Genomic DNA, 19901 nt, shown 5'->3' on the forward strand with positions numbered 1-19901 from the left:
AAGGTCGGTGCCAGTTCAGAATCTCTTTATTTTTAGGTAATCACATCCTTGGCTGGCTAGAGGCACTTTTTTCTTTTTTCCTCTTTTTCAAGCGTCGACTGGAACATACAAGAAAGACCTTTACCGATCTCCATTTCCTTTTCAGCCCATTTTAAGACATTTCTTACAGCTTACTTTTTTCAGGATCTGCAGACAGAACGACTCAAAACACTAATAAGCAGGCATCTTTTGATGCTTTAGTGTGAAGTCATTTAATGCCAGAGAACCTTTTTTTTCAGGACAAAAGATCATAGTGCACATGTTCCACTGAAAGCTCAATCAGAAAAAAAGTCATGCATATGTAAAATATGGTATTTCTTTTCTTATTGCTGACAGGTTTGGCAGTTGTCATAATTGTTCTTGCCACCATGGTTACTTCAATTACTGGGTTGTCAACTTCTGCAATAGCAACCAACGGCTATGTCCGTGGAGGTAAAGAGTTAAGGTTATTTGCTAAGAAAAGCAAGACTTTCTGGTGCTAGGTATGAATTTTCTGTTTATACTTAGTGATGGAAAGTCTGTGACATAAGAAGAACACTTGTCTTGATGTCTGAAAAGGTAAATTTACTTACATAGGTATTATCATCTGGATTCCATATAGACTTACTTTACTGGATATATAGAATGTATTAAATAAAATGTATATTTATGCCGAAAAAGGTTCAGAGAGAATCAGATTCAAATAACAATCAGCAGTGCTTACTAGCTTGGTGCATTTTTGCAAAGTGCTCAAGGTCAGTAAGTTATGGAAGGTCACATAAGCAATACATGCTATTCTACCCGTTGGATGTGAAAATATAGTACATTCACACCTGTGCAATCAAGCTTTCTATCTGCTGAAACGTTTTCATACTCTTCATGTATGATTAATGAAACTATTCAGTAAAGTCAAAGCTATATGGGTAGTTCCAGATGTAAATCTCTGATTTACCAGCAAAGTACATTCTAGGTTGTTGGCTCATTGGAACGTTATCTGGACTATGCATGCAATGAAGTCGGTCTCCCTCCATTACAACACAGGTTTGCTAAGTTTTGTTAAGAACTGTTAGAAGGATCTAGAACGTAAGTATCAGTTTTTCCAGTTATATGATTAGAAGGTCAAATCAGAAGTTATTTCAAGGTAAGGTATTACCTTCCAAAAACATAATACAACAGTTATATTTTAATAAAAGATTATGGTGATACTGGTAACATCACTCATGTTTAATTGGACCTGTCATAAAGAAAACCCATTGTTTTAATTAACTATAACATAAACATAGCCTGTTTATGGGTTTACTGGTCAGCATCTACTTGCCTCAGAAATCATGGAAGGATGTTCCTTCTAGGAACTACTATTCTATGTATAAGATTGTATTGAAAGTATTATTAAAATATGTTTAAACTGTTGAAGCCTCTTTTTAAATTTAGCATATAACCATACCGACCTTTGTACATTTTGTTAATTAATTCAGATCATATTTCAGGCATTAAAGGTTCTGGGACTCTTCAAAATGAAGAAAAGTCCCCTAAACACTAATAATAAGGTTACAATGCTATAGAGTACTACATCCATAGTGTTGCATATGTTTTGAAGTGCATTCATTTACAATGTAGTGCTTTTCCGTAAAGTTATAAATTTACATAAGGTCATATATTTATAGCTGTTTTAGTCTTAGAACAAAGTTTCATGTCTTTCAGAGAGAGTGAAGTCCTTCACCCTCCTAGCTCAGCACATCTTTTCCTAGAGTCAGTTTACTTTGGTGGAAACAACAGGAGACAGTGATATCAGTCTATTGCCAGAAGTGCAATATTTTTATGACCTCAGACTGTCATAAAGCAAAATGCAAACTCCGTTGAGCCAGGAATACCATCAAGAGTCCACATCAGTAAAACATTAAAATGGAATTGTTACCTTAAAAAGAAATAATCGATAAAAATATTACACGTTGCAGATCTTTACATATTTTAATATAGGGATTTACAGTTGCTATGTTTTATGCTTTAAATTTATTAACCAGCATTGCTCTCCTAAATGAAATCATGTAGTGGTTTTTTACAAATTAAATTAAGCAATATTGTGTGCATACCTGGGAACTTCCCTGGGCTACTTCCCCAAAGTGTTTTTTTGGGAGGTTGAGCTAGCCATCAATGGTTCAGAAAAGGGTTGTAAAAGGTATCAAGTACCCTTTTAAGCTTCACAATTTACTATAATCAATTTAAAGTTAAAAGAAAAAAATATAGCTGAGATCTAGTCCTTTCCATGACTTTGGGCTTATAATTACATATGCCTATTAATTTAATAATGATGATGTCCTGAAAGCAGAAACACAAATCGCAAAGGTATGTTAGAGGCACTATATCGTTTATTAAACCATTTCATAAATATCTGGTGTAGATTAAACCAATAAATAATACCTTACCTTTAAATTCAATTTTAGGATTAATATGTTTCCAAATTACAGAGCATTTTACAAGAATTTTAAATTGTACTGGAAATATTACTAGTAAATGAAATAACTCAGTGGTTAGAAGGTCATCACCACCATGGTAAGTATTGTTAAATCTGGGTCATAGTTGATCAAAACTGATACCTTTATGGGACAATTTGCATGTGCCGATCAAACTATTGAGAACGTTTCAGGACATCCAAGCATCAACTGGCAGAATTTCCCACAGAAGATGTCATCTGTAATTGCTTGTATTGTCATGTAGGTAAAAGGCAAGTCTTTTTTGCTATTTCCAGGTCTTGGGATCGTTGTCATTTCCCTGAGTGTAGTGGTAACCACTCTTACAGGTCTCTCTATGTCTGCTATATGTACTAATGGAGTTGTTCGAGGCGGTAAGTCACCTTACAAAAAATACAACACGCAAATATATATATATATATATATATATATATATAGTAAATTATTTCACTATTTTCTTACCTAATGTTGTTAATACTATTACATTACGCTTAATAATATAACACTAACATATCTTTATTATCTGTCATATGGATCTGCCAGGGCTGGATTAATGACCTATTAGGCATTGTTAAAATGAAATGGTTGACCTAAACTAGGGGACTGTGTGGCAGATTGAACTACCTTTGGTGATATAAGGAGACATGTGCTGTGCCTTGAGTAGCAACACTGGGGCTAAAGGAGCTAACCTCTTTAATTAGATATGTTCATATGTACATATATTGCCTCTTGTACTTTGTTAAATCCCTTTAAATATTTAAATGTTTCTATTGCATCCCTCCTCTCTCTTCTTTTCTTCCAAGCTATAGAAATTAAGATCCCTTAGTCTTTCCTGACACTTTATTGGATTGTCTGCTTACCATTAGGTCATCAGAAATAATGACTCCTAAATTCCTCTCTTCTGTTGTCACTGATGGAACAGTGCCCCCAATGCTATATACTGACATGGGATTGACTGTCCCAAGTACATTATTTTACATTTATCAACATTAAACTGCAGCTGCTACACTCACAACCATTCTAATTCACTTAAGTTATTTGCCACTTGATTTATTCCACCTGGAAGGTGTTGTAGACCTTTGCATTCTGTAGTATCACTAATAAAAATATTAAAAAGTACATGTCCCAATACTGATTCCTGAGGTACCCCACGCTCTTTTAATAACTTTGTGTGTTTCCCATCGGGTCCCATGGATTTTTCTGTTTTTACTTTTAGTAGAACTTCTTCCTCTGTGAACACACCTTTTCACATGTCACGCTATTTCTTTTTGCTAACAAGGGTCCCTCACCTTCATCTTTCTCAGCAAAAACAGAACAGAACTGCTTATTTAAGCAGTCGGCTAGATCTTTATCCACATTTATGTAATTCTTCTTAATTTGTCTTTAGTTTATTATTCCTGGATTAGGTTTTCTTCTCTCACTTATATATTTAAAAAAGGCTTATTTTTGCTAACCTGCCAATTTTCTCCTCCATTGAAAAATCCACTAAATGAAAAATCCACCTTTCTAAAATGGAAACCTTAGTTTTAGTATGAGGCAACGCAACCTCTCTCCTTATATTAAACCACAGCGATTGATGATCACTGGAGCCCAAACACTCTCCGACAGTGACATCCAAAATCAAGTCTCCATTTTTAAGTACTAAATTCAGCACAGTCCCTGTATAGAATTAAGGATGTCTCAAGCACAAAAAATGTCTTGAAACACTTGGCACTCTATTGGGTTTCTATTGGGTTTTGCTTCGTATTAAATTGTGTCTTAATCCTGCCCTGAGTCAATCGCACTGTTGCTGATCCTGTAATTAATTGAATAACTCATTTTATTAACTAGTGCATGCAAAATAGTTTTTCGGTTACTAATAACTTAAATGGTCCACTATCATGAAAACAATATAATATCGTCTATAATTTTAAGATCAGTCTAAATAAAGGCAAAATGGATTAAACCTGAATATGGCTATTACATTAATTGGTAACGTCTGAAATGTTCTCTCAGCATAGTTTCATAAAACCTTCATATATTATCCATTTACATTGCTGGGCCTGGAAAGAACATAACACATAAAAATCCTAATTTGTAATATCTCTGTAACAATGCACTCTTGTAGCCCCTATCAAATAACTGACATCTATGTAAAAATTCTGTAGAAGCAAAATCATAAACCCAGATTGGAGTGTAGCGTAGCTAAGAGGAAGATGATGTTGGTCACATTATTATTTAACAGATTAGCTGAAAACAAAGTGATGATAACAAATCACTACATTATTATTATTATTATTATTATTATTATTTTTCTCAAGCCTGTACCTAATTCATCAACACATTTTACATGTCGTTTTCATGATGGTGTTCCTTTAAAACTTCTGGATTTCATTGTAACATCTAAGAGAAGGTAAGTCATTTGATACCAACATTTTGGACAACCTCCAAAATGAGCAGTCTCAAGTATTTCCAAAATATTTAAAAAGCCACTTTAACTTTTGGACACTATATATATGGAAGGTAAGATTGTTAGCTCTACAGACACCTATTTAGAGAAAAGAAATTAAACTATACTATTCCCAATCCAGGGTGTAGATGTCACATTTTATTAAGTTAGACACATTAATACTCTTGTCACTGCATCATAATTCTCTGTTGACTCCCATCATATATATTAAGGAAGGCTTGGATGATTAAGGTCAGTACAGAGGCTGCTTCTGTCAGTTTAGAACTATACCGATCATATTGTATTATTCACTTAATGTATTAAATGTATATATGATGCCCAAACAAACCAATATACTGAAACATCCCCCTTTTAAATTTACAATCTGCTTATTCAGCTAAATGCCCATCGAGAAACAAAATATTCAGAGCAAAATGCATGCTTTGTGGGGTCTGTTCATCCGAGTAGCTATAAGAACACATTAAAATCTATTGTGAGATTATTTAATCATTTTAATTGGCAATCTCCAGAAAATGTGGTATGGATAATAGTAAATGACAAATCGATACACTTATGCTTTCTCAGACAATTTGTGCAAGCACTGGAAAAAGAATCTCATAAATTCCTAGCATAAACTTGGTGAAATATGAGTAAATACTTTTTTGGGATCTCAACACATAGCGTTCATTGATATCTTCAAAAATATACACTGTATATATGAAGGCAGAGTAGGCATAGTTTATAGGGGTTATTCACAAAAGGGTTAGAACTTAGAACTAGAATAACTCCTGATGTCTAAAAACTCCATACAATGCCACATATAAAGGCCGGACTTCGGTGCAATAAGCATAGAAACAAGAGCACATGAGAAAAGTGTGCCGGTTAAAAAAAAGGATATACATTTGGCACTTAAATACAAGTCAAGATAATATTCTGAGGAGTAGAACTGAAAAAGTACATATTGGCCATTAATGCCTTTGATGAACGGATCCCTAGGGGCGTACAATTTTTCACCTCTTTTACCTTCACATGCAAACTAAAAATTATAATGGCTGTTCTCAGGTGGAGCATATTATCTCATATCGAGAAGCCTGGGGCCAGAGTTTGGTGGTTCCATCGGACTCATCTTCGCTTTTGCCAATGCAGTAGCAGTTGCCATGTATGTCGTTGGTTTTGCGGAAACTGTTGTGGAGATTCTCAAGGTAAAGAATCTGAGAACTTCAGTAACATTATATAAAATATGCTTAACCAGAATTACATATGTAGTTAATGTTCATTGAAGAGGATATCTTCCACCATATAAGTCATAATATGTCATAGAAGTTTATTGTTTTATTACTCTTCTACTGTTTTGATCATTTTCTTAATGTCTCCATGAAGTTATGTCCTTCTTGTCTTCTTTGCTGGCCTCAAAGTCTAGCAAGCTGTTCCCTGGTCTATGTTATACAAATACTTGCTCTGAGTGACTTTGTTATTTAATAGTTCAGATTTCCACCATGCTTGGCTGATTTTGCAATGTTTGACTTTAATGTATTCACTACGATCCTGTAGCTGACACATCTCATTTTGTGTAACTATGGATTGCTGACATGTTCCAGCAGCAATCGCTGTCTATACTATACAATATGTGCAACACTTAATAGTATTACACCAGTGCACAATGTATTATAATTAAACATTAGGGCTGTGTCTTATAAAGAATTTGAGCACAGCCATTTCCCTTAACTAAACTGTGTTCTTTTCCATTCAAACCTTGGTCCTGTTTCTCAATACAATATATATCAGTCCCAAACTGCAAAATTACTAACACCCCAACCCCTATAGACTTAGGGTTGCCAGTCAAATATTGAGGCATTTTGTCAAGTTAAAAATTATGGCCTCATTATTTGTGTCAGAATATAAGTCAATACTGTCTGGCAATATGACAATAATCATCATCATCATCATCATCACATAACCGTATAAAAATGGACAGATGACAATTACAGTAAGTAGCGAGGTAGCATGAATAAGCACATAGATATACTTTAATGTAAGGACAGTTCCTTCAGTGACGCATCAGTTATACATACTCCAATGACATGTATTAAAATCTGCGTGCCTTATAGCTAAATTCCATGTCGGGCTTATATGGCTTATTACTGTGTGCACTTGACCTACCTGTTTGTAGTTTTCTTTAGTATTGTAGCAATATTTAAGAATTTACAAATATTTGAAAAGCCACACCATTTAGTTTACTGGTGCCTTGTTAGGTTTTCACATTTTCACATGATTTTTTGTAAATGGCAGAAAAGTTGTTTTATGGTCACTCGATAATGCATAATGTTTACCAAATTAAATGTCCGCATTTTTTCTTAATCCTTGTAGGACAATAACGCAATAATGGTAGATGAAATGAACGATATTAGGATAATTGGAACTATTACGGTAATCTTGCTGCTTTGTATTTCTGTAGCTGGAATGGAGTGGGAAGCTAAGGTAAGGGTCTGAATTATTAATACTCATACTATAAGAATACAGAGTTCAGATCTTAGACCCCAGTTAGATGACATCCAATGTCTTCGCACCACTTATATAATTACACGTTGCTTTGTGGGTGAAGTTGCTAGTTGAAGTGTTAATAAACAACTCAAATTTTACTACCGAATCCACTTAACTTGAATATTTAGTAGCTTGACATGGTGCAGCCATAAACCTACTTTTTGTTTTATCTAAATGATGATCTTTGTTAACTTGACTCATTTGTCCTCTGCTCAGCCATCTCCTAAATAAACAACCTCTTCATAATATCATTACAATTACTTACCCCAATGTAGTTAAGTGTACTATAAAGTGACACACTACAGTTATATAAGAAATTTCCCCATGGAGTCTTGTGTTCTTACAAAAGATATCGACTTGACAATGTTCTGCTGTCATAGTCATGTTGATGTTGTAACTAGATGTCGATGGAAAAAAGAAAGATAAGCTATCTTACTTGTATTTGTTAAATGAAAATATACATACGCTGTAAATACCTCTTACATTTCTGGAAATGTTCAACCCTTGAGTCACACAGTTTTAAAGGCTGAATGTTTTTTTTCTACAATGCAATCCGACATGTTAACTAATTGTTACTATTGCCCACAAAATAGAGGCTGCATGCATTAAGCAGCTGATATATAAACCCATATTATGTACACATAGCTGTAAAATCTCCACTAGTTGACCCAGCGGAGGTGTACAAGAGAATCCAGCGGTGAACTAAAATATATTTTTGTCAAATAATTAATGTTGTGTGCACACGTAACATCACCCATAACCTTTTCGGTTGACTAAAAAACACTAAAGTGATATTTTTCAGGCATTTAACTCGTGGAGACAGTTGGCATTAACACCAGAAGGTTAAAAAATAAATTATGAGTCTAATAGCAGAGGAACATGAATAAACACAAGATACGCATTAGTCTAGGACACAATATTATTTGTATGAAAAACTATTACTCTTACCAAAAAGTATCACTACAGGCCAATTCATTTACTATATACAACTGACTTATTTCCCATATATCCTTAACATAAGTTCAACAAATATTAATAACTAAATTATTACACAGTACAAATATATGTGTGTGTATTTACTGCAGCCACTTATTTATTTTTCCAACCTGAAATTTATTTAACAATGTTGTTCATATTGTTAGCATTTTATAACATATGGAATGACTTAACTACTTGGTAATGACGTTTAAAGAATTTGCACAACAACAATTTGCTTGCTTTGTGCCAAAAGGCTCAGGTCCTGCTTTTGATCATTTTACTCATCGCCATTGTGAATTTCTTCATTGGCACTGTTATTCCAACCACGGAGGAGAAAAGGGCAAGAGGCTTTTTTAATTATCAGGGTAAGTGATATTTACAGCATGCGTTACTGTTCCTAGAAGAAATTATTCTGCAGCGGTGAGATCAACCATATATGCTAAATGTTTCTGCTTAGTCATTATAGATAGGTAATTTTTCATATAGTGTCAATATGTAATATATATGCTATATTTTCAGGTCATAATCAGTCCTTGATCTTGTCTTAGATTTAGGATAGCTTTATTTCTATTTCATGCGTGGCCGTTACCACTTTTTATATCCCATTTTCTCAGTAAAGTAAAAATTCCTTACATTACATCTATGGTTTACATTATACCTGGTTAGGGATTCCTCAAATTTTGGGAGCCAATACTATTATGAATAATCTGCCTGAAACATTATGTCTTGTTGCATAGCGGTAGCCAGGAGGCTGCTCACAATACGTCGTCCATGTTATACAATAAACCACATTTTTGTTTACCAGCGTTTCTTTCACCTGACCTGATGCGATGTAGATTCTGATTCTTATACAGTTGTTCTCATTTCAATGCAGCTACAATATTTGCTGAAAACTTTGGCCCAGATTTCCGGAATGGAGAAGGTTTCTTCTCTGTGTTTGCTATTTTCTTTCCTGCGGCTACTGGAATTCTTGCAGGAGCTAATATTTCTGGAGATTTAGAGGTACAATACTCTTGATAGCACTTACATATGTCTGCTTTTGATAATCACTGCATAACATTGGTTCAGTATGTCTGTGTTGTTTTTGAAGTGTGTTTATTCACTAAAGCTGGATTTGGTAAGAGAGGTCATAATTCATTATGGATGGCCTTCCATTGGAGTTTCCTCCTGCTTAATTCACAGTTCAATCAGTAGGATTACTTCTGAGAAGTCTCTGCACGCTAACAATGCATCATTCAGGGCTAACCAAGGTCTTCATGGAGAAAGTTGGCCCTTCATAACGCACAGTGAAGTTGCCAAGATTAAACTGCCACCCTCTTGTCAACCCCTACTACTGTGAATAATTAACCGTTGACTCATTTCTGAGATATTTATTTAAATGCGCATATTTTATGAATTATTCCATTTTAAATGTTATCTAATGTTACAAATAATGTATCTAAAGAACAAGATTATTTTTGTATCTTTAAAGGACCCCCAAAGTGCTATTCCAAAGGGAACCATGTTGGCTATATTGATCACAACTATTACCTACCTTGGTGTTGCTATTTGTGCAGGTAAATATTGGAAAATGTTGACCAATGTACCCTGACAGCAAGAAGACCAGTATTCTTGAAACAGAAATGACTTAATTATATACTTACACTCTCTTAAAGGGAACTGCCAACTGTACAGTTTTAAGATTATAGATTGTGCTTCTTCTTTGGTTATCAGAGTCATTGTTGTGGAGATATTAAGTGCAACTATTAAACTCATGGAAGCTGAATGGCAGGGCCAGCATTATCTATTACATTACCTGTACTGAAGCACCTTCATATTTTCTCCACCCTTACAAAGGCTTCCTGGTCCAATTAACGATCAGCAACATAACCATATACTGCAGTGATAAATTAATATAGAGTATAAAACATGTAGGTCCCAAGAAAACTAATTTCAGATATCTTGACCTACTGTATACATATAAGTTGGGTTCTTACAGTATATACATTATTTATTTTAATTTGTAAGCAGTTGGTTTGTTTAGTAAATAGAACTTAAATTGCAACTTTTGGAAAAGCCAAAGATTTGCTTTAATGGGAGTCTTAGAGCACACACTCTTAAATCTAGAAGCAAATCTGGCTATGAACATTCGGTATTAATCTCTGCATTAGGAGAAAAGCAAACTGTAGTTCGTTTTTTGCAAGCTTTATTTTTTTAAATGTTATATGCTATATGTCAGAGTGTGTTAGCGGGAGCGTGTATTTCTAAGTCTGTGTGTGTTTTAGCATGATTATGTATGTATGTGTGTCAGTATATATTAGTTATATATTAGTTACCAGGGGTAAGGGGCTGATGGGGCCACTTATGTTTACCTGGCCCTTGAGCAGGAAGCACCAGTTCTCCCCCGCATGTATTTGTAGCTTAGGTTGTATCATTCCTTGTTCTGTCTCAAACTCCTTGCCTGCACCGCCTCTGTTTCAAAATACATCTATTTCTCTATAGCCTCATCCGTGGTGCGTGACGCAACTGGAAATATAAATGACACAATCACATCTGCATTGAGTTGCAATGGGTCTGCAGCTTGCAGTCTTGGCTATGATTTTTCCGTATGTGAAACTGAAAAATGTGCCTATGGATTAATGAACAACTTTCAGGTGGGTATTTTTCATTGAAATATCATGCACACAAAAATATTGTTTTGATAACGTGACAAGCATTTCTGAAAGTATATGTTGTGTTTTTGTATCTTCACCATCAGCTCACATCTGCATTAAAGTCTTGTAAAAGATCCCTTTAGTCGGCTTCTATACTATGCATATTCCTGGGTGTTCTCGATTTATGACAGCTTGCGGCCAGAGCTCAGTGTGGACTCTTTGGAATGAGGAGATGCTACTTACCTCTCCGAGCCCAGTCCTGCCAAATCTCTAATGCGTGTGCACAACCCTCCCCACTTACCCACAGCTCCTTTGCTCTCTTTTTGTTCAACTCTTTAGCAGGAAAAAACAGTGTATCAAAACAGCGTAAAAGACAATTAAGTAAAAAAGACATTATGTCTGTGTTCACGCCCAACTTACTGTGTTTCCGCAAAAAGTTGTTCCTCTGCGTATTAAGCTACACCTATGCAAATGTGGCACATCTGTGACAATGATCTTGTTTCTTTTTAAGTGCAATCCCAGGTTTTCCTTCTTCTCAATTGTAAGAAAAGTGGAGAAATACAATATGTGACTTAAAAAAATGTTCTCACCAATTAGTTTGCTAATATGATAGTAACTCGATTGTTTTTACTGCCTTTTACTCGATCTGCCATATTCTTGTGTTAATCCAGGTGATGAGCATGGTGTCTGGATTTGGTCCTCTCATCATTGCTGGTATCTTCTCAGCCACACTGTCTTCTGCCCTGGCATCTCTTGTCAGTGCCCCAAAAGTATTTCAGGTATGGAAAATGTAGGAGTATTTCTAACGCTTAGTGGCAGTAGATAATTGGTTTTGAGGACGTTGCAGATTCATTTTTATCCCCTACGGCAAAGCAGTTGTAGAGAGTGTCCTGTCACTTCTTATGCAGTACAAAGTGTGATGATCAGTAACAAAAGTCATTGCCTATTGCAGATAGCGTGGCAAAGACTTCCAAAGAGTTCTCATAGTAAACTGTAGGTTGTGTTGACAATAGGTGAACTTATCACAAAAGAATCCTTGACCAACTCATAATTCAATGGCCTCTGCCATATAAAAAGCAGGCAACACATTGAATTTGGCCTTTAAATACATACAGGTATTCTGGAACGCAAAAGGTTAACGATTTATCCATAGGTAATTTTAGTCATTAGACTTTTAAGTCAATAAACGTGGCAATAGTTTTATACTGCATCCTCACAAGGCTCAATGATTATCTGGTTAGATATTATATAGCACTAGACATAAAATTTAACACGAGTTATGATCACAGCTTTTTTTTTGTAATTGGTTCACGACAATGAATCATTTTCGTAAAGAAGGTCACATAGCGTATCGGGACATTTTTATTACAAAGAAATAAGTTAAGTGTACGTATCGATTTCCCCGCAGGCTCTCTGCAAGGATAACATCTACAGAGCACTTTACTTTTTTGCCAAAGGACATGGGAAAAACAACGAGCCAATCAGAGGATACGTCCTTACATTTGTCATCGCACTCGCCTTTATTTTGATTGGTCAGTATATTCTGAAGCTAATTATTATGTGACATATGCCACAAAAAGTTATGCATATGTTCCCAGATGTACAGTTGTCAGAGAATACCCATTGTACAGCGCTACAGAATATGATGGCGCTATATAAATAAATTATAATTTTAAAAAAGAATTATGGTATATCACAGAATGCTGTAATCACACTGTGACAGAGTCAGTGTCCAAATTTTTTGTATTGCATCTGCAAAATAAAAAGTAATGATATAACTGTAACTGGTAGTAAGATAGGCATTAAAAATATACATTAAATAGTAAGCTGGTCATAATTCAAAATTAGGCCGGAAACAAGCTAAAATGAGTACATGAAGCTAAAAATAATATGATATGGTGCTGAGAGTTTGCATCCAATGGTACCCTTAAAAAGTACCCTTTCAAAAAGCAGCAATATAGTAAATAAAGAGCTCTTCAGGATCCAATAACTGCAAAACATGAATGGCATTTACCGTTGGACATTCAATCTTAAACGATGTCTTGATACAAGTATGCAAAAATCTTAATGCTTCATATAATTTCAGCTATACCCAAACTGTTTTTTGAGTATGCGGCACAAATATTTATTTTATCTGTTTTTATTTAATGGAATATGGAGGAAAAAAATGCCACGTTTCCTTTTATATGGTTCATCCAATGTAAATCAGTGTAATTTCCTTTCTTTAAAGAAAAGTGGAGAGAGAAAAAAAGTAGAAAATGATTGCCAGCTGCTTGTTGAAATCAATGGAGCTGTGTCTGCTAATGTGCTATTTTATTTCTTTTTATAGCGGAGCTGAATACTATTGCACCCATCATCTCTAACTTCTTCCTGGCATCCTATGCTTTGATCAACTTCTCTTGTTTTCATGCTTCATATGCAAAATCTCCAGGTCAGTATGTATGTAATATGTCCTTTACCATAAACATGAACATTCATTTTCTGTAAAACTTCCCCCAGGTGTTAGTCTTTAGAGTGATCTCTATGCATCAGATATGTGGTTGGCCAAAAAGGGCTTATGTGCCAATCATGCTAACTTTATCTTTTCTGTTGGTAGTTGGGCTGCTGGTCATTCACTGATCAATTATGGACATAATGATTATTGTTTCTATTTCTAAAACAACAAAATTATAGCTTTTGTGTGCCACGGAATGTGTCTTCAATATAAATGAGTGCTTGCGTGCGAAATAAAGAAACACAAGGCTGGATACTATATATTGCAGCCCTCTTCTGAGATATAACTTTTTGCTAGTGTTCATTTCCCAAAAGTTTCTTATTATAAGTCCTTAAAGAACCCAATAGTAATATTTTAGGACATCTTCTTAAAGCAGAGATGGACCTGCTCTTTCATACCTGTACTGATTAAAGCAAGAATGTTGTCAATTTTGACAGGACTGTTCTGTTACACTAAAACATTAAAATCTCTCCAGGGTACACTTGCCCAGCATAATGTTTGTCGTGTGCAATATGTTGCAAAGGTGTTTGGCCATTTCTTTCTATTGGCCTGTTCAACAGGCTAGTATTCTATGTGAGTGGATGGATCCCAGCAGGGGAATGCACTGGGAACATGTCAAACATGTACAGTAGGCATCTAGACCTACTGGTAGTGGTACTATCGCCCAGCATCCTCTGGAAGGTAACTGATCAGTGTCTCACTATTCACCTCCATATAAGAGATGCACCACAGAGGCATTGTTTGTTTTACTGGGAATGACCCATCAGAGTAATCAATGTGTTTTCTTTAACGTGTTGCCTTACAAGAAAAAAATAACAGATTTTCTTAATCCTTGTCTGCAGGTTGGAGACCTGGATTCAAGTACTACAATATGTGGGTGTCTCTCTTTGGGGCCATGCTGTGCTGCGGTGTAATGTTTGTAATCAACTGGTGGGCTGCTGTTATCACCTATGCTATTGAACTTTTCTTGTACATTTATGTGACCTACAAGAAACCAGGTATGATACTCAATCATGTTTTAGCAGCTGCTACTAAATACATTTGTTAGGTGAGAACAATGTCAATAGTTAATTAGTAAATTTGTAGTTACATCCTTAATAACTGGATACAAATTCCAAAATGTAAAAAGCTGTAACGTTTCTCAACAGATGTTAACTGGGGCTCATCGACTCAAGCTCTTTTCTACACCAATGCATTGAACAGAGCTATGGAACTAAACACCATTGAAGAACATGTGAAGAACTTCAGGTATTTAAGAAGACATATACAAATAGTATTCTGAGCTATCTGCCGGTATTTTTCCTAATCATATTGCTTATTTTGTATTTTCTTTGAAGACCTCAATGCTTGGTTCTAACCGCAGGACCAATGACTAGACCAGCTCTCCTGGATATTACGCATTCATTTACAAAGGATATAGGACTCTGCATATGTTGTGAAGTTTTTGTGGTAAGGAATGCATATATCTTACTTTCTGAATCTAGGCAGCAGGGGGCATGGTACCTGTAGCCTGAAGGCCAACCCCATTCCAATGGACCAGTAAGGCTAGGTTTCCACTTGGGTATTTTTAGCAAAAACGCCCATAAAAAACGCCAACTCAGCCACACGGCGTTTTATTAGTGAAAAAACGCTGCGGCCAGATGTTAGCTGTTCTTCAATAGGAAATCGCACAATGCCATATCCACTTGGCGTTTTTCTGTTTGGCGTTTTTTCAGTCCTCTTTGGCGTTTTTCTGCTTTTTTGGGCTCTGTGGCAGTTTTTCAAAATCGCAGCATGTGGACACTCTGGCATTTTTTGCAAGGAAATCTTGGCGTTTTTCTCCAATAGAAGTCTATGGGAGAGAAAAAACACCATGAAAAAGCCATGTGGGTTTTGCCTTGGCGTTTTTAATGGCGTTTTTCATCAAGAAAATAACGCAGGAAAAATACCCAAGTGGAAACCTAGCCTAATAGGTCCAATATACATTTAGGACGCATGTCCTGTTTAGCACAAAAGGGATGAGCTTGGAAGTTGATCAAAACAACAGATGAAAAAATCCACTTTTGAGTAGATGCTTTCCACCAGCTGCCTTATATACTCTAATGTATTTGTGTGTGATTACATGTAGAACTAACAAAAAAAGGGAACTGATTTAGGTAGTAGTCTAAAAGCTTTACCCATTGACAATCCTTCTATGGATTTATGTTTTTCATGTCACTGGATGGTAAAACCTGAATATAAGAGAGATGTATTCTACATAAATTGGGGTGCTAGATATTGCTGGGCTCTACATGTGATAAATAACAATAAGGGATTTGTTGTGAGGACCAATACATGCATTTAAAGAGTTGACCTTCTCTTATGAATTTCCCATTGGGGTAGGGAGAATAAAATACTTGTGTTATAGAATATAGCACATAAATGTCTAAACAAAAATGAAATAGATTAAGTTGCTTTACGGATTACAATTTAAAGCATTCAATCAAATGTAAGACACGTCTCACGGTTTAATCCTATCTGAAAATAGATTTTTTTTCTGTACAGATAAGACCTTTGCAGCTCTTAAGACTCAATATCTACTTCTCTGCAATGTTTTTTCTTCTAGCTTCCAGCTGTGCGTGGGTAAAAGCACTGCTAACAATTAACTCATTTATGTATCGACACACTCACACACACCTATTTTTATTAACGTTTGCAGTGCCACAGGGTAAAGTAAAAAATTGTTCATCTCGCATAATTTTTTGACACTGAAGTTGTACCACCAATACTTCTTCATAGTTCTTTGATGCTTCAGAAGGTGCTTCATAGGTTGAACTTGATGGACTTTGGTCTTTTTTCAAGCTTATGAACTATGTTACTATAGACTTCATTGTTAGTAAAAAAAGAAAGTGCTTGTCGGGGCTAGTTATGGCATAGCCAGACACATAGGGTGTGGTTGTGCAAGGGTTAACGATACCAGCCCTTTGGTCACTCACTTAACCCTTAAACACACCGACTGGTAATACACTGCCACCACCAAGCTATATTTTAAGCTGACTATAACTTATGGATGCTTCGATAATGCCCAGTACTGCACTGAACCGATCAAAAATGTATAAAACCTCAACTGTAGCGGTTCATTTTCCTCTTCTTACCTATTATTTCCCTGAACCTTTATTGTTTTATGTAGGGGCCGCGTGCAAAGGCTGTAAAAGAGATGAACAGTGGCATGGTCAAAAAACAACTGTGGTTAACAACGAACAAAAGAAAAGCATTTTATGCAGCAGTAGCAGCAGATACTATTAGAGAGGGAGTAAGACCGCTCCTTCAGGTACGAAAAAAATTCTAAATAAATCTATTTTTGTGTGCACAATGAATCTTCTTCCTTGTATACTATAATATTGGTTAGATCACCTGGTAAGGGAAGGATGCATTGATTAAATGAATGTTGCATTTTCAGACATAATACAAACATTAAACATCATCATTCAACATAATGTTTATTTAGACATTTTTAAGAGTAAGATGTGTGAACACAAAAAAGCAAAAAAATTGGACTTAAACACACATTATTAATTTAACAATATTGCACCTTCTAAACCCAGGGTGTTGCCAACATTTATTATAGCAATGAAAAACCCCTAAAAAAAAGATGGAGCGTAAAGAATTGCTTAGTCCTTAAATTACATACCTGCAAGAATTAGTAGGTAAAAAGGGAAGATTCAGCTTCAGATTTTTTTAAAAAAGATGACCAATGCATGTTTCACTTAATGTTCTACCGTGAAAAACATCTTGAGACATCATTAAGCAATTTCGGAACTAAGTGTGATGTACGCCAGATAGCCGGCTGTACATTAATATACAGATTCATAGAGGCAGTAAAAAGAGATCTGGAGAATTTAAATCTGAAGGAGGATATCTGAAATTACACAAAATCCTTCACTGATCTTCTAACACATGTTCTGTATTCATAGAGGTAAAACAGGGTAGCAAAAGAAGAACTCAACACATTTCTAAAGCATACATTTCCTTTCCGGCCTCTAAAATCAAGTCTACGATAAACATCTTTTTTTTCTTTTTTCTTTTTTTTTGGAAAAGTCACAACATCAAGGAAAAGAGTTTACAAGCAGTAACATCCACATAATAATTATGCCTTTTCGGAGCACTGAATAAAAGCAACGGAACAAATTATTGTAACACACACCACAGCTGCACTTTTATTAAGTAAAGCAGAAACAAGCTTGTCATTTCTGTTACAATAAACTTCCAAAAGCAGCATGTGCTCTGTAGAGTGTAAGTTACTGATCTATTGAAATGACAGCTTGGCAACAGAAATGCAAATCAGCTTAATTGGAGGAAATCATATCTGTTCATCTGAAACCATGTTAAAAAAGAAAGAGAAAATAATCTTCCCCTAGTCATTGGCATAAAAGGCGCTCCTTTATTTCAGGGTAATAAGCGCTGTCTAGGGGGGAAGCTTTGCCTTGCGCAACTGGACTTTTGCCCTCCGCACTAATGCCATTACATCAGTTGGGTGGTATTGGTGGGGGTTTATATGCAAGAGAGGCAATTTGAAAACAGACGAAGACTATTATAAATATTATTTATTGTTTTATGTAGCGCCATCGTATTCCACAGCCTTGTACAACGGGACTATAAAAGGGAAGATTAAATGAATGGGGAGAAATGAAAGATGTTAAATAATAAAGCACAATGGGAAGAATTAGCAGGGGATGTTGGTGAAAGTAAAGTTATTGTTTTGGGTTTTGCTTTGCACACCAATTGGAACCAATTCTGCATGTACCCCCGAGTCTTTATTTTTATAATACGCCATTTTGTACACATATGTAAAAAAAAACAACAGGTTAACCAGTCTTGTTTCTATATATCTAGGCTTCTGGTTTAGGGAGGATGAAGCCAAATACTCTGGTGATGGGATTTAAGAAAGACTGGAGACAGGCCAGCACTGTGGATCTGGCAGATTACATTGGAATATTGCAGTAAGTTGCATATTATAAGTTTTAACCAAATGTACAATGTTCACAGCAATAACTATTTTTTTTAAAACAAATGTTGGCAGTGCTTTCACATATTTCATTTCTCACCGAGATTAACGATGCGCAGGATAGATCACTACAAGCAATAGCTATAGTAGATATAAATTCAAAAGAAATCAATATTTATACTGAGCCAACTGTTCCACTTGCTCTTGTGGTGATTACAGCACCTGTTCCTAGTGGATCAAATCCATGCCAAGATATAAATGAGCAACATAAAAATTACATACCAAATACATGCACCATAATTACATTTACAAGGCATAATGCGTACTTGTGCCGCCTCTGAATCGACGCTAGGTTTGCTATTAGTCATTGAAACATCTATGTCTCATAGATGTATTGTGTTTTCAATACTTTACATCTTAAAACTGGGAAAATTATTGTAGATTTTCCTATATCACTAAAGCTTACGCATATAGAGCATTCTAGTGCAAAACAGTAAGAGTAGAGCAGTCGGCAGAAACATTTCATTAGTCGCTATTTGATTGATTGGCCACATGAATGTACTATAGATGACAACTTATTATACTTTTAAAAAGCCTGTAGGGATACTAGGGATGAAATCGCTTGGAAATAACTCCTCCACATAACATTTTCCTTCTAAACAGCCTAAAGCGTTGATTTGTGTCCAATAGTCCAACCCAAAAATAATATGAAATCAAACTAATAATTAAGAACTGGTTCCGAAAAAAGGGTGAATCACAAACAGGTATAGACGAGGGGGCAAAAATGTATCAAATATAAGATAAAAGTTAGTGTCACAAAATCAATTCAGTAAGACATAGTCTTTCATGACTCTAATTGACTCTAAAATGAATTTACTGACAGTTTTCGGATCAGGGCTAATTTTTATTCAATAACATTGATTTGCCAGTTCGAACAGATTCCAAACTAAATAAGATGGTGATGAATAGCACTTTTTGGAATAGACCCAGGTATTATCTGAATCAACAAGAAAATTGTCTTACCTGTCACTAACTTTTCTCTTTCTATAAACAGTAAATGCAAAGATATGGTTGTGAATCCAAGATACAGTGAATAATACTCATACAGTTTTTGTGTAATAAGCATTGGGTACCTCTTTTTATCTTGCATTAGGTACTCGTACTTAAATATTAAAAACATAATGGAATCCCAATGGAATTATAATTTCAACCAGAAAGTATACCTCTTCTATAACATATGCTTTTCTTGACAGTGACGCTTTTGATTTTGAATATGGAGTGGTTATTGTAAGACTTAGCCAAGGCTTTGACATCTCTCCAATTCTTCAGGCCCAGGGTATGTTACAATCTGTTATTCTTCCATAGCTAAGTTAATATT

The 19901-nt window shown here is 35.4% G+C and overlaps 1 protein-coding gene across 3 annotated transcripts in view; it reads left to right on the forward strand.

The window, feature by feature from the left end:
- Positions 1-19901, forward strand: part of LOC149297819 (solute carrier family 12 member 1-like) — a 42824-nt gene that overhangs the window by 9654 nt on the left and 13269 nt on the right. Inside the window, exons 4-19 of one of the 3 annotated variants that reach the window (XM_089488336.1) lie at positions 376-471; positions 5977-6116; positions 7282-7392; positions 8687-8798; positions 9308-9435; positions 9905-9989; positions 10915-11066; positions 11738-11845; positions 12475-12598; positions 13396-13497; positions 14403-14558; positions 14709-14808; positions 14898-15009; positions 16709-16849; positions 18412-18518; positions 19777-19859. In XM_089488336.1, the coding sequence (XP_089344462.1) occupies positions 376-471; positions 5977-6116; positions 7282-7392; positions 8687-8798; positions 9308-9435; positions 9905-9989; positions 10915-11066; positions 11738-11845; positions 12475-12598; positions 13396-13497; positions 14403-14558; positions 14709-14808; positions 14898-15009; positions 16709-16849; positions 18412-18518; positions 19777-19859 (1857 nt within the window). Of the gene's footprint in view, positions 1-375; positions 472-2764; positions 2861-5976; positions 6117-7281; positions 7393-8686; positions 8799-9307; positions 9436-9904; positions 9990-10914; positions 11067-11737; positions 11846-12474; positions 12599-13395; positions 13498-14402; positions 14559-14708; positions 14809-14897; positions 15010-16708; positions 16850-18411; positions 18519-19776; positions 19860-19901 lie in introns of all 3 variants that reach the window. The other 2 variants (XM_089488337.1, XM_089488338.1) reach the window with 2 other exon arrangements.

This window comes from Sceloporus occidentalis, unplaced genomic scaffold (assembly GCF_023333645.1).
Source record: "Sceloporus occidentalis isolate IW3139 unplaced genomic scaffold, rSceOcc1.0.p SCAF_37, whole genome shotgun sequence".
Classification (NCBI taxonomy): domain Eukaryota; kingdom Metazoa; phylum Chordata; class Lepidosauria; order Squamata; family Phrynosomatidae; genus Sceloporus; species Sceloporus occidentalis.